General features: G+C 43.9%; 1 protein-coding gene across 3 annotated transcripts; it reads right to left on the bottom strand.

Annotated features, from left to right (window-relative positions):
* Nucleotides 1-3,292: 3,292 nt before the first annotated feature.
* Nucleotides 3,293-27,332, bottom strand: LOC118393103 (calcium-binding protein 1). 3 transcript variants are annotated; one of them, XM_035785413.2, is made up of 7 exons: nucleotides 26,340-27,332; nucleotides 5,616-5,646; nucleotides 5,360-5,503; nucleotides 5,140-5,249; nucleotides 4,935-5,009; nucleotides 4,755-4,827; nucleotides 3,293-4,212 (listed from the first exon to the last, which is right to left on the bottom strand). In XM_035785413.2, exons 1-7 carry the CDS (start codon nucleotides 27,036-27,038, stop codon nucleotides 4,187-4,189), a joined length of 1,158 nt encoding a protein of 385 aa, XP_035641306.1. In that variant the 5' UTR covers nucleotides 27,039-27,332; the 3' UTR covers nucleotides 3,293-4,186. The 3 variants fall into 3 exon arrangements, with proteins under 3 accessions (XP_035641306.1, XP_035641307.1, XP_052317381.1); XM_035785414.2 differs by lacking the exon at nucleotides 26,340-27,332 and adding an exon at nucleotides 7,072-10,340; XM_052461421.1 differs by lacking the exon at nucleotides 26,340-27,332 and adding an exon at nucleotides 5,784-6,394.

Below are 27,332 nucleotides of genomic sequence, written 5' to 3' on the forward strand. Positions count from 1 at the left end.
GAGTTATTCGTAATTGTATTAATCTTCGAAAATAAAACATTTAGAATAGAATGTATATACGAATTTCATAAAAACGACATTTGCGATGTATTTTGTGCAAACTTGAAGGACGAAAGTGATATCAATTTCCTAAAAAAAAAGGGTTTAAACGACTGTAAATCAATGGCCCTATTCCAGGTCGTATTTATTGTGGTTGTGCAGTATTCAGATGATCCAATTTCACAATATTAGGAGGAGTGTCAACATCTCAGGAAGAACATTAATATTATACGAAACAACGTGGCTCTCGATAAGTTAAAACTCTCTCTCAGGCATTTTGTGATCTGATAATCGACGCAGCGCTACTACAATATGGACGACCTGGAACGCAATTGATGTCTGAAATGTTGGCCAATCAGGAGAGTCCAACGCAGCGTGCTTGCAGTGCACCCTGGGTTTGTCAAAAAGAATGAATGAACAAATAACGTTGCCGTAGTAACATTTGACGCTTAGATTTAATATGAGGGCTCTCTGGGCAAAGATGGGTTAGATCAGTGGTCACCTACCTTTTCTGAGCCAAGATCACTTTGGCAATCAAAAAACAAGCCGAGATCTACAGCTAAAAAAAAAAACTAAATAAAGATAGTTCTGCAGGAATGTGGCCTAAAACGTTATCCCAGCATAGTGGCTATTGTCCTATGCCCGTCCTGCCAATATTGTTATCATCAGACCATATTGTGGGTTATTTCAAAATTCGAGCTTTGACAACAAAATAGATCAGGTGTAGCATTTGCAAGTGATCTTCAGGTCGGAAAGTCGGAGCTCTGGAAATATGCTGAGTTTCCGTCTTGGAATTTCGAGATGGATGTCCGTTCAAAATGATTTTTCCCAGTTGGATCTCGTTTTTCCCCCCAAGTTCCCAGTTGTCTTGAACGCACTGAAGTCAGAGATTTATTTTGTTATCAATTCTCGAGTTTAGTCTCAGTTGTGAGACTGACCAGAGAGAGGGGACAATGTCTTCCACCTGATGGCGAAACTCGAGTCGCATTGCATCTGCCTCATGCACAAATTAATGCTATGACCAGAGAAAGTGAAATATTCCTAAAGACACGACGAGCTGCTAGCCTAATAGCCTGATCACCGACAACGATGAGACAGCCTATAAGGAGGAGGTCAGAGACGACAACAACCTTTCCCTCAATGTGATCAAGACAAAGGAGCTGATTGTGGACTACAGGAAAAGGAGGGCAGAACACACCCCCATTCAAATCGACGGGGCTGTAGTGGAGTAAGTCGAGAGCTTCAACTTCCACATCACCAACAAACTACCATGGTCCAAACACACCGAGACAGTCGAGAAGAGTGCCATGTCTAGTTCCAAAAGGCTCATTTAACAGTTTCTATCCCCAAGCCATATAAAACAGCTGAAGAGTTCATTAAAATGGCTATCCAGACTATTTGCACCCCCTTCTTTTTTTTACGCTGCTGCTACTCGCTGTTCATTATCTATGCAGTCACTTACCCCTACATACATGTACATTTAAATGTACATGGGATTTTTCTGATCATGGTAGGCTCCGTTTCATTTGATTTATTCATCTCGGTTTGATCGCGGGGAGGCACTAGTAATGTCTGCTTTTTTCGGTTTGGCTATTTGTTTCAAGTGTATTAGTCTATAAATACATTTCTTTGCCAAAATTCGTCATCTCTCCCATGTCTTATTCGACTAGTAGTTGTTCTGAAATGTTTATTGCTTGCCTACATTTTACTCCCTCGTCTATATTTAATATAACACACATACATTAATGATTAATTCCGGTTGCCTATCCAACGTGAAGTTGGTTCTATAGAAAGTATATGACTCTGATGTGTGCCACAGAAAGTATTTGACTCTAGCCTCCCCTTCTAATTTTCTTAATTTTGTGGCTAGAGTCAAATACTCTCTGTGGCACACACGACTGGTCAACATGAGTTACCAAAATTATTCTGAAGTGTGCTAGGCCTTGCAGTTCCAAAATAGAAGGGGGGAATTTCAAGAAAATTGACAACTGCCGACTAGCAGTTGTTCTGAAATGTTTATTGCTTGCCTACATTTTCTCCCTCCTCTATGTTTAATATAACACACACACATTCATTATTAATTTCGGTTGCCTATCCCGTGAAGTTGGTTCTATAGAAAGTATTTTACTCTAGACTCTAGCCCCCCTTCTAATTTCCTTAATTTTGTGGCTAGAGTCACTTTGTCATTAACTCACTCATATAAACAGCAACTGTATTCTTTAAAAGTATTTATCTGAACATGGTTGTAAAAGTTATGAATTCTCACGTTGGCTAGTATCAAACTTTTCTGTTGCTGGGGTCTTCCTGTCTTGGAAGCTTGTAGGCACGGTGATGTGAGCTATCCGATTGGCCAGCAGAGTAGGGGCACCCGATTTAGCCACAAATCTCCCTGGTCTGCCGCGATCGAACAATTGGTGACCATTGGTTTAGAAACTGTGCCCTGGGTTTTGATCAACCACAGACCATGCCGATATGTTGTCACTAGCAAAACACAACCTGTAGCCTACATAATCATATCAACAGATGACAATTCAGCAATACACACAACACAATTCAAACACAATATGCATACAGCGAACACTATGATGAAAGAAACCTGCACCGGACTTTTTTTTAAGTGCTGTGTAGCTAGCTGTATGCTAACGATGAGACAGTTTTATCTCGTGCATCTCTTTAGTTTCGAAAATTGAGAACATCAAGAACTCAAAACAAAATGTATTCTAGACATTTACCACACGATGGAGCCCGTGCGGATTTGGGGTCCTGTCCAGACAGACGGTAGGGAACAAAGAAGAGAGATGTTGCGCCGCTCCTGCGGATCCAGGTGGAGCAGCGAGACAGTTGCCATGACAACTCGTTCTGTTCCAGCCAGCCAGTCATTCGCGCACCATTGTTGTGTTCTGGTACCATGAAAACGTCTCTTTAGTAACTGAAGTCTACAAATCATTTCTGTTCTGTCAAGGTCGGCCTTTAGCCATATCTATTTGAATATTTTCTTAAATGTTGATATTGTTTGAGCCCAGAATGGTCTAGACCTATTGCTCTGTATTGTTTATCCATATGCAAAAAATGAAAAGGAAGGTTTGATGTGTCAGTCCAATGTCCTTGTGAAACATTTCTTCACTTCACAAAAGCCCCTAGTATGGGCCCTTTACATGTTTGTCTGGTATTGCAATAGTTCAATCTGTCTCTTCTTTCCTGGCTTCACACCATATAGCTATTTCCCTGGGACTTATTGCAACAAAAAAACAGGTTCACAAGTAGACATTTATTTTTAGTAGATTGCGTGGCCTACTATATACATTAGACAATGTATTACATTTACTGTCACACCCATACAGATAATACTATATTTAAAATTAGGTTTGTCTCTGGCATGCATAAAAACAGCACAATGACAAACTAGGACTCTGCAATTTACTTGTCAAACTGTACAGATAGACAGACAGACAGACAGACAGACAGACAGACAGACAGACAGACAGACAGACAGACAGACAGACAGACAGACAAGATACTGTACACATAAACCATCATGTTTATGCACTGCACACAAATGTGAAGAAAAGCTACTATTTTCCAGATCTGGGAAAGCTTGTTTGCTGAGGTCCTCTTAGCTGTTGCTTGTCCCATAAACCCAGTGCATTAGAGAGGATCTGGTGCTTTTATGGTGCTGGGTAAACACAGTGATCACCTCACAAAAGATCACAGTGACAAACACACACACAAATAAGACTCTGCTTTTCTCACTCTATTACTCAAACTTGAAGAACATATCAGTAGTCACAAGTAATATTGCCATTTAAAGGTTGAGAAACAAAACTTGCCTAAACAGCAGGCTACACACAAGTGTATACAGTTCGTGGAAGGTTAATAGTGTGGAAACCATTAGCGGGTCAGTCTGTAGCTACAGTAGAACCTGTCTAAGTTGGAATGTGGGGCTTTTAGGGAAGAACACTATTTTGAGCAGTACTGTGGTCTTCCGTTTCTACTTAGAGGTAAGGTCTTTAATTCCAGTTTTTCTCAGGAAAAGATAGCTCAGAGGTCCAAGTATTTACTCCGTTTTGCTCATTCAATGATGATGACAAAGGGGCTGAGGTTCACATTCAGAATAATTAACTTGAAGCCATATCGACCATTCCTCCTCTCAGCGGGACATCATTCGTACAAACTCTGTGAAAAGAGAGGATAGGACCTGTCAAATATTAGAAGTTCAGTCTGTGTGTGTGTGTGTTAAAATATGCATAGGACATGCAGACTGTGTGAAAGTCGACAGTATCATATGTTACTGCACGTCTATATTTGAGTCACAGTGACCAGTTGGGCCCCATAGTTGTCTGCAGCCGACAGACATATTGAATACTGTATCATAATGCATTTACCAGTTTAAGGATTGGGGTATAGGGATTGTGTTCTCACTGTTATAAGGAAAACACAGGAGGAGACCACACTTTCCTTACATGGTTGAAACAGGCCGTTTGCAAATGTCAAAGCTATTTGAAGCTTTGCCAGAAAGTGGATAAAAGGAAAGAAATATCATGAAATTGAAGAGTAAGGAAGACCAGTTGACATCAAGCGTTTATGAAGCACTCCTGTCCCATTATCTGAAGACTAGCTTGCACACAGCATGAATAGCAAAATCTCTAGCTATTACAATATTGTCTGTGATTTTATTATTCTGTTGGTATAGATAAATAAACTCTGCATCAGCTTACCTTCAAAGTCAACATGCCCATCACCATTCAAGTCGATGTCCCTCAGGATATCTTCTAAGTCCTTGTGGCCAACCTACAGTCCAGTAACAAAGGAGGAATACGTGTGTGTAAAACAAAGTTTTTAGTAGTGATGCATACATCGATTAAGCTGCTCAGACAGACTTCATTCTGTAACCTCACCTGTTGTCCCAGCAACTTCCTCATGGCTTCTCTCAGCTCAGATGTGCTTATCGCTCCATCACCATTGGTGTCAAACTTCATGAGGGAAAAAAACAAATGATCACATTCATAATCCAGAGCATGAAATATTAGACCGACAGGCAATAGAACTACTTTTCTCCGTAATAACCCTCTCCTCCCTCTCTCTGGCAATCCAGTTTCTCACCTCTTTGAAGGCATCTCTCAGTTCTTTTACACCAATCATATCTGCAGTTTCAGCGAGAAGTTTGGGGCCCATCAACTCCACAAAATCCTCAAAGTCAACATGACCTCCCACTTGCCAAAAAGAGAAGGAACAAGGGAGAACATGTTAGGGGGGGGGGGGTTAGCAAACCATGGTGTAATGCACCTGTACTGCAAATATCTAGACTAGGGCACGCTCTTACAATTCATGTTGATCTGTTGGCTCAGTTCTATCAACTCCATTTCAGTAGGCATGTATCCCATGGTTCTCATACAGTTTCCCAGGTCTTTACAGCTGATGAAACCATCTTTGTCCTTATCAAACTCCTTAAAAGCATCCCGCAACTCTGCAGAGAGAACAGAAAAAGATGACTCTCCTGTAATCTGAAAACTCATGCCACTACCAGAGACGCAACTACAGAGAGACAAGCACAGGAACATTAATGAAAAACAACTTACCATCAATCTCCTCTGGCCTCAGGTCTCTGTCCTATTGGGTCAAAGAAGACAGTGTCAGTGTAATCAGATCTTCAAATAAAATTACGTTATTAACAATGAATAAATAAAGATTATGATTAAGTTGTTTAGAGATAATAATTGTCAGAGTCCATCATATTATATTCCTACACTATCTGATGTTAACAATCCCAGGAACATAGCGACTTCAAAAGGTGAATCTGCGGTCTGCGCCATGATAATCCTCTATCTATTCTGGTGGAACTCAAGCAAGGGACAATAGCTATATAGTCACTGGAATGCTTTCAAACATCTTAATGACTCCCATTCAGACTGATCCCAGCGTCATCAGAGACAGAGCACAACCGGGAAACGCATGTCTTTCAGTCTGCAAGGAATGTAGCTATGTTCTTTTTTTCAGCTCTTGCTTATAATGAAAGCAACCTTTAAAGGATATAGAGGACAGAGAGAGAGAGAGACATATCCCAGAACCCTTAGGGGTTCATCTGCAGGGAGAAGTGTAAACACAGTGGCCTGAAGAAATACATTTGGTTAAACATCAAACGGCCATCAGAATCCTAAATTAATCCAATAATGGAACAAACTGCAGGGGTTTCTTTTGACATCAGTCACAACACAAACATATAATGTAAAAGAAAGAGGGTCGACCAAGGAGTACAGTAGCCCCAGGTAGGTAAGTCCCTGTTTGCTGTCTCATCCACATATGTGTACTTTATCTGCCAAACACATCATGTCTGGTTACATTTAACACACACACACACACACACACACACACACACACACACACACACACACACACACACACACACACACACACACACACACACACACACACACACACACACACACACACACACACACACACACACACACACACAAAGCATTAAGAACACCTGCTCTTTCCATGACATAGACTGACCAGGTGATTCCAGGTGAAAGCTATGATCCCATTTTGATGTCACTTGTTAAATCCACATCAATCAGTGTAGATGAAGCGGAGGATACAGGTTAAAGAAGGATTTTTAAGCCTTGAGATAATACACATAGATTGTGTATGTGTGCCATTCATACTGTGAATGGGCAACACAAAAGATGTAAGTGCCTTTGAACGGGGTATGGTAGTAGGTGCCAGGCGTACAGGTTTGTGTCAAGAAACTGCAATGCTGCTGGGTTTTTCACGCTCAACAGTTTCCCATGTGTATCAAGAATGGTCCACCACCCAAAGGACATTCAGGCAACTTGACACAACTGTGGGATGCATTGGAGTCAATATGGGGTAGCATCCCTGTGGAATGCTTTCGACAGCTTGTAGAGTCCATGCCAGACGAATTGAGGCTGTTCTGAGGGCAAAAGGGGGTGCAACTCATAATTAGAAAGGTGTTCTTAATGTTTGGTATATTCAGTGCATATGTGTTTGTGTGTGTCCAGACTTACTTACAGCCTGCCTGATATCAGCCTGGCTCTTGAGCAGGAAGATGCAGGTGGGCCCCATAATGTTGTGAATGAGAGCGCAGTTTTGAGCTAGGGTTATGAGCGGCTCCTGATAGGCCCCTCAAATGGGGAGGCCCCTTTCATCACAGGACTGCACCACCTCTGTACTGCCTCCTGTCTTCCTGGACCAGCTTTCCAGGGGGGGCAGGGGGGTTTGGGTATAGGGGGACAGAGACAGTTAGAGACGCGTAGTCAACAGCAGCTTCGGGACAGAATGAACTCAGAGGTAGAGCTGAGAGGGAGTAGTAAGTCAATTTGACGTGTATAGCGTCAGTGAGTCTCTAATTTCTCAAAAATCTACATGCCGTGTCAAATAAATCTGATAGAAAAAACAAACATTGTAAGGGCTGTAGTGCATAATATCATTTCATATGAACGACCTGCTCAATGTGTTTAGGACCCTACCTTTGACCTGTTAATTATGTCATGCTGCAGTCATGTTGTAAAACTTATCAGTCATTAGCTTGTGCTGCTTGCGACTTTTTTTTAAATCAAATTTCCTTTATGCTAGTCTAGCAGGAATTATCAACAGCTTTCACACCCAAAAGCCCTCACCTGTTTAATAAATTACTCCCATTCATCCTACTCCCACTTCCTAATTTATTAAAGTGATTTTTTTTTTACATAAACCTTTCACACAGCAAACACGACTGATTGCAATAGTTATAGTAGATCTGCTAATGCTGCCAGCGGGATGGGGTCTGTTAGCAAGCTTGTTGGCACATCAGTGGAGACTTTTACAGTGCTTGTTATCAGTAACGTCACACTTGCTGTCAGTAAGATGTGTTCTAAATGTGAATGTTTTAGTGTGTGTGTGCTTGAGACAGAGAGAGGGAGCGAGAGAGAACAAGAGAGAGAGAGGGCGTAAAAGAGAGGGGTGGAGGGACTTTATATCCACATCAATAAAAAAGTGTGGACAACTTTCCATTCTTTCATCATAACAGTTTACTGGTCACATCATGTAGACTGACACTTGAGACCTATACACTGTCAAAACGACAGTAAGCACACACATGGGGGAAGGTGAGAAAGACTAGTGGATGAAAGGCAGAGAATAGATGGAAGAGAAGATACTTTCTTTCAGTGAACTAGGACTGCACTCACACCTGTATTCCATTTAACTCTTAATCCTCTACTAGAACCTGGATTTGCTTCTAGAACCTGGATCTGCAACTAGAACCTGGATCTGCAACTAGAACCTGGATCTGTCCATCATTCTATACTGATGCCCAAGACCGACCATTTGTGCCAAAGACTTCACTTGGCACAAATGGTCGGAGCATGTTTCAAGAGGCAGGCCATAGGTATAAATAGTCATGGTAAGAGGCATTGTGAAAGTAGTAGATGTAGTAGATGTCATGAGTGAAATATAAATTGTAAAAACGTGGCCTGTCATGAGTAGACAACCAGTATAAAAACACTCTTCATCGCTTTGTAAACTAATTTACACAGATGAAGAGCTCTACAGTCTACAAACTGTTATGAACTTTACTGTATATGTAATAAATCAATGACAAGTGACTTGTTCTTCTTCTAGTAATACAGTACCAGTCAAAAGTTTAGACACACCTACTCATTCAAGGGTTTTTCTTTATTTTTACTATTTTCTGCATTGTAGAATACTATGAAATAACACATGGAATCATTCAGTAATGAAAAAAGTGTTAAACAAATCAAAATATATGATATATTCTTCAAAGAAGCCACAATTTGCCTTGTTGACAGCTTTGCACACTCTTGGCATTCTCTCAACCAGCTTCACGAGGAATGCTTTTCTAACAGTCTTGAAGGAGTTCCCACATATGCTGAGCACTGCGGTCCAACTCATCCCAAAACATCTCAATTGGGTTGAGGTCAGGTGATTGTGGGGGTCAGGTCATCTGATGCAGCACTCCATCACTCTGCTTGGTCAAATAGCCCTTACACAGCCTGGAGGTGTGCTTTGCGTCATTGTCCTGTTGAAAAACAAATGACAGTCCCACCCAAGCGCAAACCAGATGGGATGACGTATCACTGCAGAATGCTGTAGTAGCCACGCTGGTTAAGTGTGCCTTGAATTCTAAATAAATCACTGACAGTACCACCAGCAAAGTACCCCCACACCATCACACCTATTCCTCCATGCTTCACCGTGGGAACCACACATGCAAAGATCATACGTTCATCTACTCTGCGTCTCACAAAGACACGGCGGGTGGAACCAAAAATCTCAAACTTGGATTCATCAGACCAAAGGACAGATTTCCACTGGTCTAATGTCCAATGCTCGTGTTTCTTGGCCCAAGCAAGTCTCTTCTTATTATTGGTGTCCTTTAGTAGTCGTTTCTTTCCAACAATTTGACCATGCAGGCCTGATTCACACAGTCTCCTCTGAACAGTGGATGTTGAGATGTGTCTGTTACTTGAATTCTGTGAACCCCTGTTTTACGCTGCTGATACTCTTTGTTTATCATATATGCATAGTCACTTTAACTATACATTCATGTACATACTACCTCAATTGGCCAGACTAACCAGTGCTCCCGCACATTGGCTAACCGGGCTATCTGCATTGTGTCCCACCACCAGCCAACCCCTCTTTTTACGCTACTGCTACTCTCTGTTCATCATATATGCATAGTCACTTAAACCATACCTACATGCACATACTACCTCAATAAGCCTGACTAACAGGTGTCTGTATATAGCCTTGCAACTGTTATTTTCAAATGTCTTTTTACTGTTGTTTTATTTCTTTACTTACCTACACACACACCTTTTTTAATCTATTTTTAATTTTTCCGCACTATTGGTTAGTAAACATTTCACTGTAAGGTCTACACCTGTTGTATTCGGCACACGTGACAAATAAACTTTGATTTGAACTTATCTTCTGCAGCAGAGGTAACTCTGGGTCTTCCTTTCCTGTGGCGATCCTCATGAGAGCCAGTTTCATCATAAAGCTTGATGGTTTTTGTGACTGCACTTGAAGAAACTTCCAAAGTTCTTGAAATCTTCCCGATTGACTGACCTTCATGTCTTAAAGTAATGATGGACTATTGTTTCTCTTTGCCTATTTGAGCTGTTCTTGACAAACTATGGTCTTGAGCGGTGTTTGAATACCCATAATAACATACTGTATACAACATACTTAATGAGTATATACTATTATTTCATTTTAGTATACTGTAAAGGAACAGTATCGTTTCAGTTGAGCATACTAACGATTCGCCTGTTAAGCGGAAGTTGATGGTGTTGCTATGCAACCTCTTGCTAGCTTGTTTGCATAACAAATGACAAGCTGGACATTTTATGATGTCGAGTGTGTTCGTAAATTCAATCTGGAGTGCCAGAGAGCGTTCTGGGCATTCGTAAATTCAGAGCGTTGTCAGATTGTCCATTCGTAAATTCAGAGCGTTTTGCTCTGGCCGAGGAGTAGGGTTAGTGATCCAAGCATTCTGACCTTACAACGGCAGTCAAGCACCCAAGCCAGCTACTTCCAGACACAAATGAGAGAGCACCTCACTCTGACCATTTTACTCACCCTAGCAGAGCTGGTTAGGCTGTTTTCATGTTATCCAGATTGTTGGTGACTGTAACTGTGCTGCTGGATACAATTTAATTACTCTTTTTTTGGCAACTTTTACTGACACTCTGACTCTGGCACACTATGAAATCGGAGTAGATAGCCAGAATTAACAATGTCCATTGAGAACGCACAACACTTAGCTAAGAATTACATGAACAATCAAGTCAATACATTTTGGGTAGTTATTTAGCATATAGTTAATATACTGCTTGGCAAGTTTGATGTATTAGCCAACTAGGTAACTAGCTAACATACCGGTACATACTTCTGTAATGCTATGCATTTCATAAGGATAGCATAACTAACAAATTGTCAGCCAACATAACGTGTAACCTAACTTATTTGAAAAGTAATTTCTTTATTACATTGCTTAACATTTTCTTAAAATTTGACATAATTAGTTAAAGCAATGCATTTGTAACCACTCTCATCGGACATTGGCTGCAAATTTTCCACCATTTTCTTCAAATCTAAAAATGTGAAGCCACGTCCATTTTCTGAAGAATTGCATTATGGGCCCTTAAAGCATGGATTGAGTGTCCGCTGCTTGTATACTTCGTATTTTGGCAAATTTAGTACGACATCCGTGAACTTTTGGCATACTAACAATATCCATACAATGACCAATAAGCATACTACGTCGCAAATAGTATGGTTAGTGCGGTTAGTATGAGTACAGCTCTGGTCTTATACCAAATAAGGCTATCTTCTGAATACCACCACTAGCTTGTCACAACGCAACTGATTGGTGCATTAAGAAGGAAAGAAATTCCACAAATTAACTTTTAACAAGGCACACCTGTTAATTGAAATGCATTCCAGGTGGTTGAGCTGGTTGAGAGGATGCCAAGAATGTGCAAAGCTCAAATCAAATCAAATTTTATTTGTCACATACACATGGTTAGCAGATGTTAATGCGAGTGTAGCGAAATGCTTGTGCTTCTAGTTCCGACAATGCAGTGATAACCAACAAGTAATCTAACTAACAATTCCAAAACTACTGTCTTATACACAGTGTAAGGGGATAAAGAATATGTACATAAGGATATATGAATGAGTGATGGTACAGCGCAGCATACAGTAGATGGTATCGAGTACAGTATATACATATGAGATGAGTATGTAGACAAAGTAAACAAAGTGGCATAGTTAAAGTGGCTAGTGATACATGTATTACATAAGGATGCAGTCGATGATATAGAGTACAGTATATACGTATGCATATGAGATGAATAATGTAGGGTAAGTAACATTATATAAGGTAGCATTGTTTAAAGTGGCTAGTGATATATTTACATCATTTCCCATCAATTCCCATTATTAAAGTGGCTGGAGTTGGGTCAGTGTCAATGTCAGTGTGTTGGCAGCAGCCACTCAATGTTAGTGGTGGCTGTTTAACAGTCTGATGGCCATGAGATAGAAGCTGTTTTTCAGTCTCTCGGTCCCAGCTTGGATGCACCTGTACTGACCTCGCCTTCTGGATGATTGCGGGGTGAACAGGCAGTGGCTCGGGTGGTTGACGTCCTTGATGATCTTTATGGCCTTCCTGTAACATTGGGTGGTGTAGGTGTCCTGGAGGGCAGGTAGTTTGCCCCCGGTGATGCGTTGTGCAGACCTCACTACCCTCTGGAGAGCCTTACGGTTGAGGGCGGAGCAGTTGCCGTACCAGGCGGTGATACAGCCCGCCAGGATGCTCTCGATTGTGCATCTGTAGAAGTTTGTGAGTGCTTTTGGTGACAAGCCGATTTCTTCAGCCTCCTGAGGTTGAAGAGGCGCTGCTGCGCCTTCTTCACGACGCTGTCAGTGTGAGTGGACCAATTCAGTTTGTCTGTGATGTGTATGCCGAGGAACTTAAAACTTGCTACCCTCTCCACTACTGTTCCATCGATGTGGATAGGGGGGTGTTCCCTCTGCTGTTTCCTGAAGTCCACAATCATCTCCTTAGTTTTGTTGACGTTGAGTGTGAGGTTATTTTCCTGACACCACACTCCGAGGGCCCTCACCTCCTCCCTGTAGGCCGTCTCGTCGTTGTTGGTAATCAAGCCTACCACTGTTGTGTCGTCCGCAAACTTGATGATTGAGTTGGAGGCGTGCGTGGCCACGCAGTCGTGGGTGAACAGGGAGTACAGGAGATGGCTCAGAACGCACCCTTTGCTTTGATGACACCCAGCTGTCATCAAAGCAAAGGGTGGCTATTTTGAAGAATCTCAAATATAAAATATATTTTGATTTGTTATAACACTTTTTTGGTTACTACATGATTCCATATGTGTGATTTCATAGCTTTGATAACTTCACTATTATTCTACAATGTAGAAAATAGTAAAAAAATAAAGAACATCCCTGGAATCAGTAGGTGTGTCCAAACGTTTGACTGGTACTGTATATTTGACATAATTGTCAGGTGGTAGATTAAAACACAATAAGCAGTGGATAGTAACAAAATAAAGTCTCCTCATCAGAGCAACGGTTTCACACTCCAACTGTAAATATGAATGTTCCTAAATACACCACACAGTAGTAAAGGCAGTTCTACAAATTAGGTGCAGTAAAAGAAAACTTTCACATTTAATCACTTTTCCAATTAGCATATCTCTGTACAGCATTTTGTACAAATTGTGAAATAGTCCAGCACATGGGAACAGACACAAGACATAGAGGATAGGCAGCTGCAGAGGTAGAGCACATGCACTATAGTCAGGGTTGGGTAGGTAACTTTGTAAATGTAATCTGTTACAGGATCACACCTGTCCAAAATTGTAATCAGTAACGTAACTTTTGGACTACCAAAACTTAGTAACGTAATCTGATTACTTCAGACTACTTTACCCTTAAGAGGCATTCAAAGAACAAAAAAAGTCTCTGACTTTTCAATGCTGAATTGAATGTCATTAATAAAACAGAAAAGTGTCATAATGTTTTTTTTAATCTCGCAAACATCCTTTCTGAATTTAAAAGTAATCCAAGAAGTAATCATTTACTTTTTCAAATGTATATGTAATCTGATTTCAATATTTTTTTCTGGTAACGTATCCGTACAGTTACAGTATTTTATAATCAGATTACATGTCACTGATTACATGTAATCAATTACTCCTCAACCCTGGCTACAGTGCATCACATTAAATACAACCTTACCTTTTTGGAGAGGATTCTAAAAGGAGATTTTACACAGTTCCCAATGGTAGAAAACAAGGGTTTGCACCAGACTTAAAAAGACCACAAGGGTCTTTCTGAGAGGGCTTGGAGGAGAGGAGAGTTAACACAGGTTTGAGTTAGAGCCATGTGGATAGAGGTCGAGAGCTTCAAGATTCCTGGTGTCCACATCACCAACAAACTATCATGGTCCAAACACACCAAGACAGTCGTGAAGAGGGCACGACAATGCCTATTACCCCTCAGGAGACAGAAAAGATTTGGCATGGGTACTCAGATCCTCAAAAGGTTCTACAGCTGCACCATCAAGAGCATCCTGACTGGTTGCATCACTGCCTGGTATGGCAACTGGTCGGCATCTGACCGCAATGCGCTACAGAGGGTAGTGTGTACAGCCCAATACATCACTGGGGCCAAGCTTCCTGCTATGCAGGACCTGTATACCAGGTGGTGTCAGAGGCACTAAAAATGGTCAAAGACTCCAGCCACCCAAGTCATAGACTGTTCTCTCTGCTACCGCATGCTAAGCGGTACAGGACCGCCAAGTCTAGGTCCAAATGGCTCCTTAACAGCATTTACCCTCAAGCCACAAGACTGCTGAACAGTTAATTAAATGGCTACCCGGACTAATTTAATTGACCCCTCATTTTTGTTTCATGCTGCTGCTACTCGCTGTTTATTATCTATGCATAGTCACTTTACCCCTACCTACATTTACATTACATTTAAGTCATTTAGCAGACGCTCTTATCCAGAGCGACTTACAAATTGGTGCATTCACCTTATGACATCCAGTAGAACAGTCACTTACAATAGTGCATCTAAATCTTAAAGGGGGGTGAGAAGGATTACTTATCCTATCCTAGGTATTCCTTAAAGAGGTGGGGTTTCAGGTGTCTCCGTAAGGTGGTGATTGACTCCGCTGTCCTGGCGTCGTGAGGGAGTTTGTTCCACCATTGGGGGGCCAGAGCAGCGAACAGCTTTGACTGGGCTGAGCGGGAACTGTACTTCCTCAGTGGTAGGGAGGCGAGCAGGCCAGAGGTGGATGAACGCAGTACCCTTGTTTGGGTGTAGGGCCTGATCAGAGCCTGGAGGTACTGAGGTGCCGTTCCCCTCACAGCTCCGTAGGCAAGCACCATGGTCTTGTAGCGGATGCGAGCTTCAACTGGAAGCCAGTGGAGAGAGCGGAGGAGCGGGGTGACGTGAGAGAACTTGGGAAGGTTGAACACCAGACGGGCTGCGGCGTTCTGGATGAGTTGTAGGGGTTTAATGGCACAGGCAGGGAGCCCAGCCAACAGCGAGTTGCAGTAATCCAGACGGGAGATGACAAGTGCCTGGATTAGGACCTGCGCCGCTTCCTGTGTGAGGCAGGGTCGAACTCTGCGGATGTTGTAGAGCATGAACCTACAGGAACGGGCCACCGCCTTGATGTTAGTTGAGAACGACAGGGTGTTGTCCAGGATCACGCCAAGGTTCTTAGCGCTCTGGGAGGAGGACACAATGGAGTTGTCAACCGTGATGGCGAGATCGTGGAACGGGCAGTCCTTCCCCGGGAGGAAGAGCAGCTCCGTCTTGCCGAGGTTCAGCTTGAGGTGGTGATCCGTCATCCACACTGATATGTCTGCCAGACATGCAGAGATGCGATTCGCCACCTGGTCATCAGAAGGGGGAAAGGAGAAGATTAATTGTGTGTCGTCTGCATAGCAATGATAGGAGAGACCATGTGAGGTTATGACAGAGCCAAGTGACTTGGTGTATAGCGAGAATAGGAGAGGGCCTAGAACAGAGCCCTGGGGGACACCAGTGGTGAGAGCGCGTGGTGAGGAGACAGATTCTCGCCACGCCACCTGGTAGGAGCGACCTGTCAGGTAGGACGCAATCCAAGCGTGGGCCGCGCCGGAGATGCCCAACTCGGAGAGGGTGGAGAGGAGGATCTGATGGTTCACAGTATCGAAGGCAGCCGATAGGTCTAGAAGGATGAGAGTAGAGGAGAGAGAGTTAGCTTTAGCGGTGCGGAGCGCCTCCGTGATACAGAGAAGAGCAGTCTCAGTTGAATGACTAGTCTTGAAACCTGACTGATTTGGATCGAGAAGGTCATTCAGAGAGAGATAGCGGGAGAGCTGGCCAAGGACGGCACGTTCAAGAGTTTTGGAGAGAAAAGAAAGAAGGGATACTGGTCTGTAGTTGTTGACATCGGAGGGATCGAGTGTAGGTTTTTTCAGAAGGGGTGCAACTCTCGCTCTCTTGAAGACGGAAGGGACGTAGCCAGCGGTCAGGGATGAGTTGATGAGCGAGGTGAGGTAAGGGAGAAGGTCTCCGGAAATGGTCTGGAGAAGAGAGGAGGGGATAGGGTCAAGCGGGCAGGTTGTTGGGCGGCCGGCCGTCACAAGACGCGAGATTTCATCTGGAGAGAGAGGGGAGAAAGAGGTTAGAGCACAGGGTAGGGCAGTGTGAGCAGAACCAGCGGTGCCGTTTGACTTAGCAAACGAGGATCGGATGTCGTCGACCTTCTTTTCAAAGTGGTTGACGAAGTCATCTGCAGAGAGGGGGGAGGGGGAGGAGGATTCAGGAGGGAGGAGAAGGTGGCAAAGAGCTTCCTAGGGTTAGAGGCAGATGCTTGGAATTTAGAATGGTAGAAAATGGCTTTAGCAGCAGAGACAGAGGAGGAAAATGTAGAGAGGAGGGAGTGAAAGGATGCCAGGTCCGCAGGTAGGCGAGTTTTCCTCCATTTCCGCTCGGCTGCCCGGAGCCCTGTTCTGTGAGCTCGCAATGAGTCATCGATCCACGGGGCGGGAGGGGAGGACCGAGCCGGCCTGGAGGACAGGGGACATGGAGAGTCAAAGGATGCAGAAAGGGAGGAGAGGAGGGTTGAGGAGGCAGAATCAGGAGATAGGTTGGAGAAGGTTTGAGCAGAGGGAAGAGATGATAGGATGGAAGAGGAGAGAGTAGCGGGGGAGAGAGAGCGAAGGTTGGGACGGCGCGATACCATCCGAGTAGGGGCAGTGTGGGAGGTGTTAGATGAGAGCGAGAGGGAAAAGGATACAAGGTAGTGGTCGGAGACTTGGAGGGGAGTTGCAATGAGGTTAGTGGAAGAACAGCATCTAGTAAAGATGAGGTCGAGCGTATTGTCTGCCTTGTGAGTAGGGGGGGAAGGTGAGAGGGTGAGGTCAAAAGAGGAGAGGAGTGGAAAGAAGGAGGCATAGAGGAATGAGTCAAAGGTAGACGTGGGGAGGTTAAAGTCGCCCAGCACTGTGAGAGGTGAGCCGTCCTCAGGAAAGGAGCTTATCAAGGTATCAAGCTCATTGATGAACTCTCCGAGGGAACCTGGAGGGCGATAAATGATAAGGATGTTAAGCTTGAAAGGGCTGGTAACTGTGACAGCATGGAATTCAAAGGAGGCGATAGACAGATGGGTAAGGGGAGAAAGAGAGAATGACCACTTGGGAGAGATGAGGATCCCGGTGCCACCACCCCGCTGACCAGAAGCTCTCGGGGTGTGCGAGAACACGTGGGCGGACGAAGAGAGAGCAGTAGGAGTAGCAGTGTTGTCTGTGGTGATCCATGTTTCCGTCAGTGCCAAGAAGTCGAGGGACTGGAGGGAGGCATAGGCTGAGATTAACTCTGCCTTGTTGGCCGCAGATCGGCAGTTCCAGAGGCTACCGGAGACCTGGAACTCCACGTGGGTCGTGCGCGCTGGGACCACCAGATTAGGTGGTCGCGGCCACGCGGTGTGGAGCGTTTGTATGGTCTGTGCAGAGAGGAGAGAACAGGGATAGACAGACACATAGTTGACAGGCTAACTACCGTTCAAAAGTTTGGGGTCAATTAGAAATGTCCTTGTTTTCCATGAAAACATACATCAACAGAGTTGCAAAATGAATAGGAAATATAGTCAAGACGTTGACATGGTTATAAATAATGCTTTTTAATTGAATTAATAATTGTGTCCTTCAAACTTCTCTTTCATCAAATAATCCTCCATTTGCAGCAATTACAGCCTTGCAGACCTTTGACATTCTAGTTGTCAATTTGTTGAGGTAATCTGAAGAGATTTCACCCCATATGCTTCCTGAAGCACCTCCCACAAATTGGAATGGCTTGATTGGCACTTCTTACGTACCATACGGACAAGCTGCTCCCACAACAGCTCAATAGGGTTGACATCCGGTGACTGTGCTGGCCACTCCATTATAGACAGAATACCAGCTGACTGCTTCTTCCCTAAAAAGTTATTGCATAGTTTGGAGCTGTGCTTGGGTCATTGTCCTGTTGTAGGAGGAAATTGGCTCCAATTAAGTGCCGTCCACAGGGTATGGCATGGCATGGCATTGCAAAATGGAGTGATAGCCTTCCTTCTTCAAGATCCCTTTTACCCTGTACACATCTCCCACTTTACCACCACCAAAGCACCCCCAGACCATCACATTGCCTCCACCATGCTTGATAGATGGCGTCAAGCACTCCTCCAGCATCTTTTCATTTTTTCTGCGTCTCACGAATGTTCTTCTTTGTGATCCGAACACCTCAAACTTAGATTAGTCTGTCGATAACACTTTTTCCCAATCTACATCTGTCCAGTGTCTGTTTTCTTTTGCCCATCTTAATCTTTTATTTTTATTGGCCAGTCTGAGATATGGCTTTTTCTTTGCAACTTTGCCTAGAAGGCCAGCATCCCAGAGTCACCTCTTCACTGTTGACGTTGAGACTGGTGTTTTGTGGGTATTATTTAATGAAGCTGCCAGTTGAGGACTTGTGGGGAATCTGTTTCTCAAACTGGACACTCAAATGTACTTCTCCTCTTGCTCAGTTGTGCAAAGGGACCTTCCACTCCTCTTTCTATTCTGGTTAGAGCCAGTGTGCGCTGTTCTGTGAAGGGATTAGTACACACTTGGATTAGCAAACACAACCTGCCATTGGAACACGTGTAGATATTCCATAAAAAATCTGCCGTTTCGAGCTACAATAGTCATTTACAACATTAACAATGTCTTCACTGTATTTCGGATCAATTTGATGTTATTTTAATGGACAAAAAAATAGATTTTCTTTAAAAAACAAGGACATTTCTAAGTGACCCCAAACTTTTGAACGGTAGTGTACATGTACATATTACCTCAATTACCTCGACTAACCTTTACCCCCCCCGCACATTGACCCGGTACCGGTACCCCCTGTATATAGCCATGTTATTGTTATTTTATTGTGTTACTTTCTTTTACTATAGTTTAGTTTGTAAATATTTTCTTAACTTTTTTTCTTCTTAAAACTGCATTGTTGGTTAAGGGCTTGTAAGTAAGCATTTCAAGGTAAGGTCTACACATTGTATTCGGCGCATGTGACAACATTTGATTTGATTTGAGGTAGAGTGTAAGAATTATTGTGAGAGAGAGCTGAGCTGCTTAGCACCTAACGAAAGTGGAAACGACAGTGGCAGCACCAACAAAAACAGTAAAAGAGAGGGAGAGAGAAGGACAGAGGGAGGGAGGGAGGGAGGGAGGGAGGGAGGAGGGAGGGAGAAGGAGTAAGAGGGAGGGAACAAGAGATGGAAAAGGGGGGGAAAGGGGAGGTAGATCCAACTTTTCCATGAAATGCACAAGCTGAAACAAATAATGCAGAGAGAAGATGCCGATCCTTTACCCACATAGTCTCCTTCCGTCTCTCTCAAAACACATGACACATTCCATTACCTACACAAACATACAGTATTCTAATCAGCAGGAAGGTTGTGCAGAGATATTTAGGGGGCAGCAGGTGTTTTAAAAAAGGCACATCTGTCTAAAAGCGGCAGGATACCATTTTCTGGCACATATAAAGAATGCAAGCTTGACTAAACAACATCAACAATGTTAAGCAAATATATAACAAAATGAGGATAATATGCAGGGAAATTGGAAAAAGTATTTGTAACAATGTTTTTACCCTGCGTTAAGTGCAGGTTTAGGTGGGACTAATAGTAATTAATGGTTTAATTATTGGACTGCTGTGCCATTGAGTGTTTTTAATTCCACTTTCTCTCAACTGCAAAGCCATGAAAATGATCCCTGACTGTTATAGTACTGATGAATAAAGTAGTAGACCGCTACACCTCAATCATTTTGTCATTCAGGCGTATCAGAGGGGGCAATTTGCACTACGGTTGGTTGCACTGACATTGATATCACAGTTATCACTGCAAGACAAATACAACATGCCCCACTCATTTATTGTGCCATTTCCTTAAATTGTTCATCAATAGGCTATAAATGTAAAACCAGCTAAATATGCAGCTACTTTGGGAGACAGGCAATGAGAATTGGCTGACACGTTGGATGACAGTGAAACACGCAGATGGTGTAAGTTATTTGTACAAAATCTCTGATATAACCTTCCTCCCTCGCACTCTCTCTCTCTCAGGTGATGATTAATCTTGGTAGGAGCATATTTAGCTAATGTTGCACTCTTTCTCAGAGTCATGGTGAACTTCAGAACACATCACACATCTGATCAGAGCCATTCTTTGGTTTGCTTGCATCATGTTAGCATCATGCAAATGTGTACGCATGCACATCCACATGTAAACAGTACACATCAAACTCTGTTCAATTTCACACCTGGTTTTAATCTCTAGATGGAACTGACTATAAAATGACACAGTTCCTTTAATTGTGCCTGTAAATAATTCATTGTATATGTACAGGTACACCGGAGATGAATACATTTTTCTGCTCAACTGTCACCTGGCTCTCCCCCTCCCAGCTCCACCACTCTGTAGACAATGACAAGGTCACACTGACCTAACAGATACAGAGCCAAATGAACAGAGAACGTCATGGGAGGGGAGGGAGAGAAAACCATGGAGGGGGAGGGGGGGGGACGACATTGGAGCATTGGATTAATTTTGGAACATTCTGTAATACCGGTAGTCTGTAAGAAAAAAAAGCAACTAGGTAGAATGAGATGGCTGCTTTATTTGTCTCAAAAACATTGTGTCTTATAACACATGCTACATTGGGATCTAATAGAAGATGTGTTACGCTTCTCCCTGTGTCTCACCACCTCTCAATTAACGTGTCAAAAAGAGCTGATTCATATTGCGCTTATGTTTCACTGGCACACACTTCCTGACTGACTCACAGATGACAGGGAAAACACACGAGAGAAAAAACAAATATGGAAATAGTTTGACTGCTGAGCTGAGGGTTGTCACAAAGACCCACTGACTTCATTGTTAGAAGCACCAAAGCTTCAGTTTGCAAACGCTCAGCAAAAACACAAAAGGAAACTAATTAAACATTGAGAACACATAATATACTCCACCTAATCCGCAGGACACTTACTGAATAGATTATAACCAAAGTATGAGGCATAGCATATCACAACACACCATCACCATATAAGTCAAGAGTGATCCACAAAGTCAAGAGCCCATTCCATGATGCCGCACACTCCCAATTACAGACCAATACCAACTTCCTCTTTATGAACACTAAGTACCCCAGTCTGCAGAAGGGTCAGCACCAGCACATTACTATGTTTACAGAGCAGGGACACAAATCATTCACTAATATAGGAATGTTTTCTGATCTAATCATGTTTAATTTTGAGCAATACTAATACATTATCAGTGTCCTCTAGCGTAAAGTGTCATTATAATGCCTGAATGTAGTTACTACTAGAGGTCGACCATGTCACGTTCGTCACGTGTATCCTTTTCCCTCTCGCTCTCATCCAACACTTCCCACACTGCCCCTACTCGGATGGTATCGCGCCGTCCCAACCTTCGCTCTCTCTCCCCCGCTACTCTCTCCTCTTCCATCCTATCATCTCTTCCCTCTGCTCAAACCTTCTCCAACCTATCTCCTGATTCTGCCTCCTCAACCCTCCTCTCCTCCCTTTCCGCATCCTTTGACTCTCTATGCCCCCTATCCTCCAGGCCGGCTCGGTCCTCCCCTCCCGCTCCGTGGCTCGACAACTCATTGCGAGCTCACAGAACAGGGCTCCGGGCAGCCGAGCGGAAATGGAGGAAAACTCGCCTCCCTGCGGACCTGGCATCCTTTCGCTCCCTCCTCTCTACATTTTCCTCTTCTGTCTCTGCTGCTAAAGCCACTTTCTACCACTCTAAATTCCAAGCTTCTGCCTCTAACCCTAGGAAGCTCTTTGCCACCTTCTCCTCCCTCCTGAATCCTCCTCCCCCCTCCTCCCTCTCTGCAGATGACTTCGTCAACCATTTTGAAAAGAAGGTCGACGACATCCGATCCTCGTTTGCTAAGTCAAACGACACCGCTGGTTCTGCTCACACTGCCCTACCCTGTGCTCTGACCTCTTTCTCCCCTCTCTCTCCAGATGAAATCTCGCGTCTTGTGACGGCCGGCCGCCCAACAACCTGCCCGCTTGACCCTATCCCCTCCTCTCTTCTCCAGACCATTTCCGGAGACCTTCTCCCTTACCTCACCTCGCTCATCAACTCATCCCTGACCTCTGGCTACGTCCCTTCCGTCTTCAAGAGAGCGAGAGTTGCACCCCTTCTGAAAAAAACCTACACTCGATCCCTCCGATGTCAACAACTACAGACCAGTATCCCTTCTTTCTTTTCTCTCCAAAACTCTTGAACGTGCCGTCCTTGGCCAGCTCTCCCGCTATCTCTCTCAGAATGACCTTCTTGATCCAAATCAGTCAGGTTTCAAGACTAGTCATTCAACTGAGACTGCTCTTCTCTGTATCACGGAGGCGCTCCGCACCGCTAAAGCTAACTCTCTCTCCTCTGCTCTCATCCTTCTAGACCTATCGGCTGCCTTCGATACTGTGAACCATCAGATCCTCCTCTCCACCCTCTCCGAGTTGGGCATCTCCGGCGCGGCCCACGCTTGGATTGCGTCCTACCTGACAGGTCGCTCCTACCAGGTGGCGTGGCGAGAATCTGTCTCCTCACCACGCGCTCTCACCACTGGTGTCCCCCAGGGCTCTGTTCTAGGCCCTCTCCTATTCTCGCTATACACCAAGTCACTTGGCTCTGTCATAACCTCACATGGTCTCTCCTATCATTGCTATGCAGACGACACACAATTAATCTTCTCCTTTCCCCCTTCTGATGACCAGGTGGCGAATCGCATCTCTGCATGTCTGGCAGACATATCAGTGTGGATGACGGATCACCACCTCAAGCTGAACCTCGGCAAGACGGAGCTGCTCTTCCTCCCGGGGAAGGACTGCCCGTTCCATGATCTCGCCATCACGGTTGACAACTCCATTGTGTCCTCCTCCCAGAGCGCTAAGAACCTTAGCGTGATCCTGGACAACACCCTGTCGTTCTCAACTAACATCAAGGCGGTGGTCCGTTCCTGTAGGTTCATGCTCTACAACATCTGCAGAGTACGACCCTGCCTTACACAGGAAGCGGCGCAGGTCCTAATCCAAGCACTTGTCATCTCCCGTCTGGATTACTGCAACTCGCTGTTGGCTGGGCTCCCTGCCTGTGCCATTAAACCCCTACAACTCATCCAGAACGCCGCAGCCCGTCTGGTGTTCAACCGTCCCAAGTTCTCTCACGTCACCCCGCTCCTCCGCTCTCTCCACTGGCTTCCAGTTGAAGCTCGCATCCGCTACAAGACCATGGTGCTTGCCTACAGAGCTGTGAGGGGAACGGCACCTCAGTACCTCCAGGCTCTGATCAGGCCCTACACCCAAACAAGGGCACTGCGTTCATCCACCTCTGGCCTGCTCGCCTCCCTACCACTGAAGAAGTACAGTTCCCGCTCAGCCCAGTCAAAACTGTTCGCTGCCCTGGCCCCCCAATGGTGGAACAAACTCCCTCACGACGCCAGGACAGCGGAGTCAATCACCACCTTCCGGAGACACCTGAAACCCCACCTCTTTAAGGAATACCTAGGATAGGATAAGTAATCCTTCTCACCCCCCTTTTAAGATTTAGATGCACTATTGTAAAGTGACTGTTCCACTGGATGTCATAAGGTGAATGCACCAATTTGTAAGTCGCTCTGGATAAGAGTGTCTGCTAAATGACTTAAATGTAAATGTAAATGTAAACAGCGACGAGCTGCTGGCAAAACGCACAAAAGTGCTGTTTGAATGAATGCTTACGAGCCTGCTGGTGTCTACCATCGCTCAGTCAGACTGCTCTATCAAATCATAGACTTAATTATAACATAATAACACACAGAAATACGAGCCTTAGGTCATTAATATGGTAGAATCCGGAAACTATCATCTTGAAAACAAAATGTTTATTCTTTCAGTGAAATACGGAACTGTTCCGTATTTTATCCAACGGGTGGCATCCATAAGTCTAAATATTCCTGTTTACATTGCACAACCTTCAATGTTATGTCATAATTACGTACAATTCTGGCAAATTAGTTCGCAACGAGCCAGGCGGCCCAAACTGTTGCATATACCCTGACTCTGCGTGCAATGAACGCAAGAGAAATGACACAATTTCACCTGGTTAATATTGCCTGCTAACCTGGATTTATTTGTGCTTAATATGCAGGTTTAAAAATATATACTTCTGTGTATTGATTTTAAGAAAGGCATTGATGTTTATGGTTAGGTACAGTCGTGCAACGATTGTGCTTTTTTCGCAAATGTGCTTTTGTTAAATCATCCCGTTTGGCGAAGTTGGCTGTCTTTGTTAGGAAGAAATAGTCTTCACACAGTTTGCAATGAGCTAGGCGGCCCAAACTGCTGCATATACCCTGCAGGAGAAGTGACACCATTTTTGCTAGTTAAAATCAATTCATGTTAGCAGGCAATATTAACTAAATATGCAGGTTTAAAATATATATACTTGTGTATTGATTTTAAGAAAGGCATTGATGTTTATGGTTAGGTACACGTTGGAGCAACGACAGTCCTTTTTCGCGAATGCCACCGCATCGATTATATGCAACGCAGGACACGCTAGATAAACTAGTAATATCATCAACCATGTTTAGTTAACTAGTGATTATGATTGATTGATTGTTTTTATAAGATAAGTTTAATGATAGCTAGCAACTTACCTTGGATACTTACTGCATTCGCGTAACAGGCAGGTTCCTCGTGGTGTGCAATGTAATCAGGTGGTTAGAGCGTTGGACTAGTTAACCGTAAGGTTGCCAGATTGAATCCCCGAGCTGACAAGGTATAAAGCTGTTGTTCTGCCCCTGAACAAGGCAGTTAACCCACCGTTCCTTGAAAATAAGAATGTGTTCTTAACTGACTTGCCTAGTTAAATAAAGGTGTAAAAAAACACAGATTTTTGATTGTTATGAAAACTTGAAATCGGCCCTAATTAATTGGCCATTACGATTAATCGGTCGACCTCTAGTTACTACGGTATTCCATGTGGCTTATAAGCATCAACGGTAGTTGACATATTTTGACATTTACACAACCATCCTAAAACAATTGCTTGAGCTATAGATAGGCATATCTAAACACCAGTAAATCGACTATGTGAAGGCCTATGTCACTATGGAGATTAAGCTCTGTGCATGAATAATAATTGGCTATTTATTTCTGGGCAATCATTTGAATATCTATAAACACATCCAGCACATGTTTGGAAAACACCTGTTCGGAGCGCAGTGACATCTGTGAGGAACATCTAACATCCTTTCATCGTGACGAGATACTTCAAAGTGACTACCTTCAACGTGACTAGGCTACCTTCAATGTAACTAGGCTACCTTCAAACAGCAAAATACAAAAAAGATAGTTATATATTTTTAAATCAATGTATTTATGAATATGCAAATCACATTGATTTCAGTGTCATACAAATGGACACTTCAGAAGTGTTCTACTCTGTATCTCTCTCTCTCTCTCTCCTCTGCCTCTCTCATTCCAATGTGTAGGCCTACTACTGTACATCCATGCTGAGAAACCATCAATCGAGACATGGCTTTATATGGCAATGTGTGTAGCTGTGAATATTACAGAGGCAGAGAAATCTGGAACGTAAGGCTAAATCACCTGTGACATCATGGTACATGTGATGATAACAATTTGCGCACCAAATGTGGCCATTACATTTCTGGATAATTTTATGTGAAATGTACAATGAGGACAGCCTATATGGTTCCCTTTTCACAGTTCATTAACATAGGAGCTCTAATAAGAAGACTCACTGAAGCCCTCTGTGCTTTCAGAGACAAGCTCATCCATTAATAATGTCATTGATTTACTGGGCTCAGTGAGCCAGGCATATTCAATGGCTGTACGATTCCACTACAAGACAGTAATGTGACCCTCAAATACTATAGTTTTCATGCACTATCAATTACATTCAGACTACTACCTCTAGCTGAGATCAATACTCAGATAATGTTAGTCTTTCTCCCTCTTAAGAAATAGCCTACATTACTAGGCTAAATAGGCCTTATTGATTATGAAACTATTTGAAGAAGCTTAGCCTATAATTTGTGATTGCAAGTGAATTACTATTTTTCATAATTAAGGAATTATTTTAATTAACAATTTAATGTTTATTATGTTTTAGGCAAGGGTCTTACCTGTCCAAAAACCGAGTTGAGAATTGGCCGCAAAAAGTCAGATTCACAAGATGCTGCGCTGGACCTTCGAGAGCGGTGAGAGGATCGGCTGGATACGGGGATAGGCGAGGAGGAAGCTGGGGACGGGATGCTGGCATCCACGCTAGCAGACGAACTGGCCCTTGTATGGTCCCTCGATTCAAACAAGAGCGCGGTGTCGTCTTTGCAGTCTGAGTGGGGCTGCATGCCTATTCTGGGGTCGAAACGGGTAGGGTGAGTGTGGCTGTGGTGTTGTGCAGCTGGCTGGTCGTCCCGGGTCGTTTTCCGGTGGTGTCGGTGATGCTTGGATGACTTGCAGCGTTCTCTCACACCTCGAACCATACCATGTTGCTCAGATGGGTCATCCTGGGAGTGGGCGGCGGGAACGTTGCCATGAGGGGCGTGGGGCTGGCTCTTACTAGCTCGGTTCGTCGCCCTATTCCGGGTACCGAGGAGCGAGGGGTGGCACAGGGGTCTCCTCGCAGTAACGTCGCACTCTGCCGACCAGAAAGACTCCTCTGCGGCATTGCTGCTCACTTGACTTGCAGCTGGACGGTGGTGATGATGATGATTTCGGTCGGTTCCTGTCGTACGTTCAGGGAAGTGTGTCGATCTTCCGCTTGCCGAGGAAGATTTCAGCAATGAGGTCTTGGATTCGGATTTGGGAAAAGAGGAGCTCATGATTGTCTTGCTTCTAGTCTCGTTTCATCCAGTTAACCTACTCATTGCCGTTTAGTTACCCATCAAATATGTCATTTTCTCATATTGTCGGCCCTCGTAAGGTAACAACAACACCATAGCTGCCTTCAAAAGCTATCCTTAAAAGTTGCATTTTACCACCTGATTGCTATGTGGCCCGGCCGCTGATGCTGGGCGCGCACAGACGCGTAACCAAAATCATAGTGATGAGAGAGAGCACGATGTTCACGTCGCGTCATCCTGTCACTAATGTGAACGTCCCTGGAACCCTGAATT

This window comes from Oncorhynchus keta, chromosome 14 (genome assembly GCF_023373465.1).
Source record: "Oncorhynchus keta strain PuntledgeMale-10-30-2019 chromosome 14, Oket_V2, whole genome shotgun sequence".
NCBI classification, from domain to species: Eukaryota; Metazoa; Chordata; class Actinopteri; order Salmoniformes; family Salmonidae; genus Oncorhynchus; species Oncorhynchus keta.

Excerpts from the sequence above, each read along its gene's own strand:
- LOC118393103 (XM_035785413.2), bottom strand. The coding sequence starts at position 27,038 with ATGAGCTCCTCTTTTCCCAAATCCGAATCCAAGACCTCATTGCTGAAA. Across the intron at positions 5,504-5,615 it reads GAGGCCAGAGGAGATTGATG|AGTTGCGGGATGCTTTTAAG; the intron begins GTAAGTTGTTTT and ends TTCTCTCTGCAG. Across the intron at positions 5,010-5,139 it reads TGAGAGATGCCTTCAAAGAG|TTTGACACCAATGGTGATGG; the intron begins GTGAGAAACTGG and ends TCCCTCATGAAG.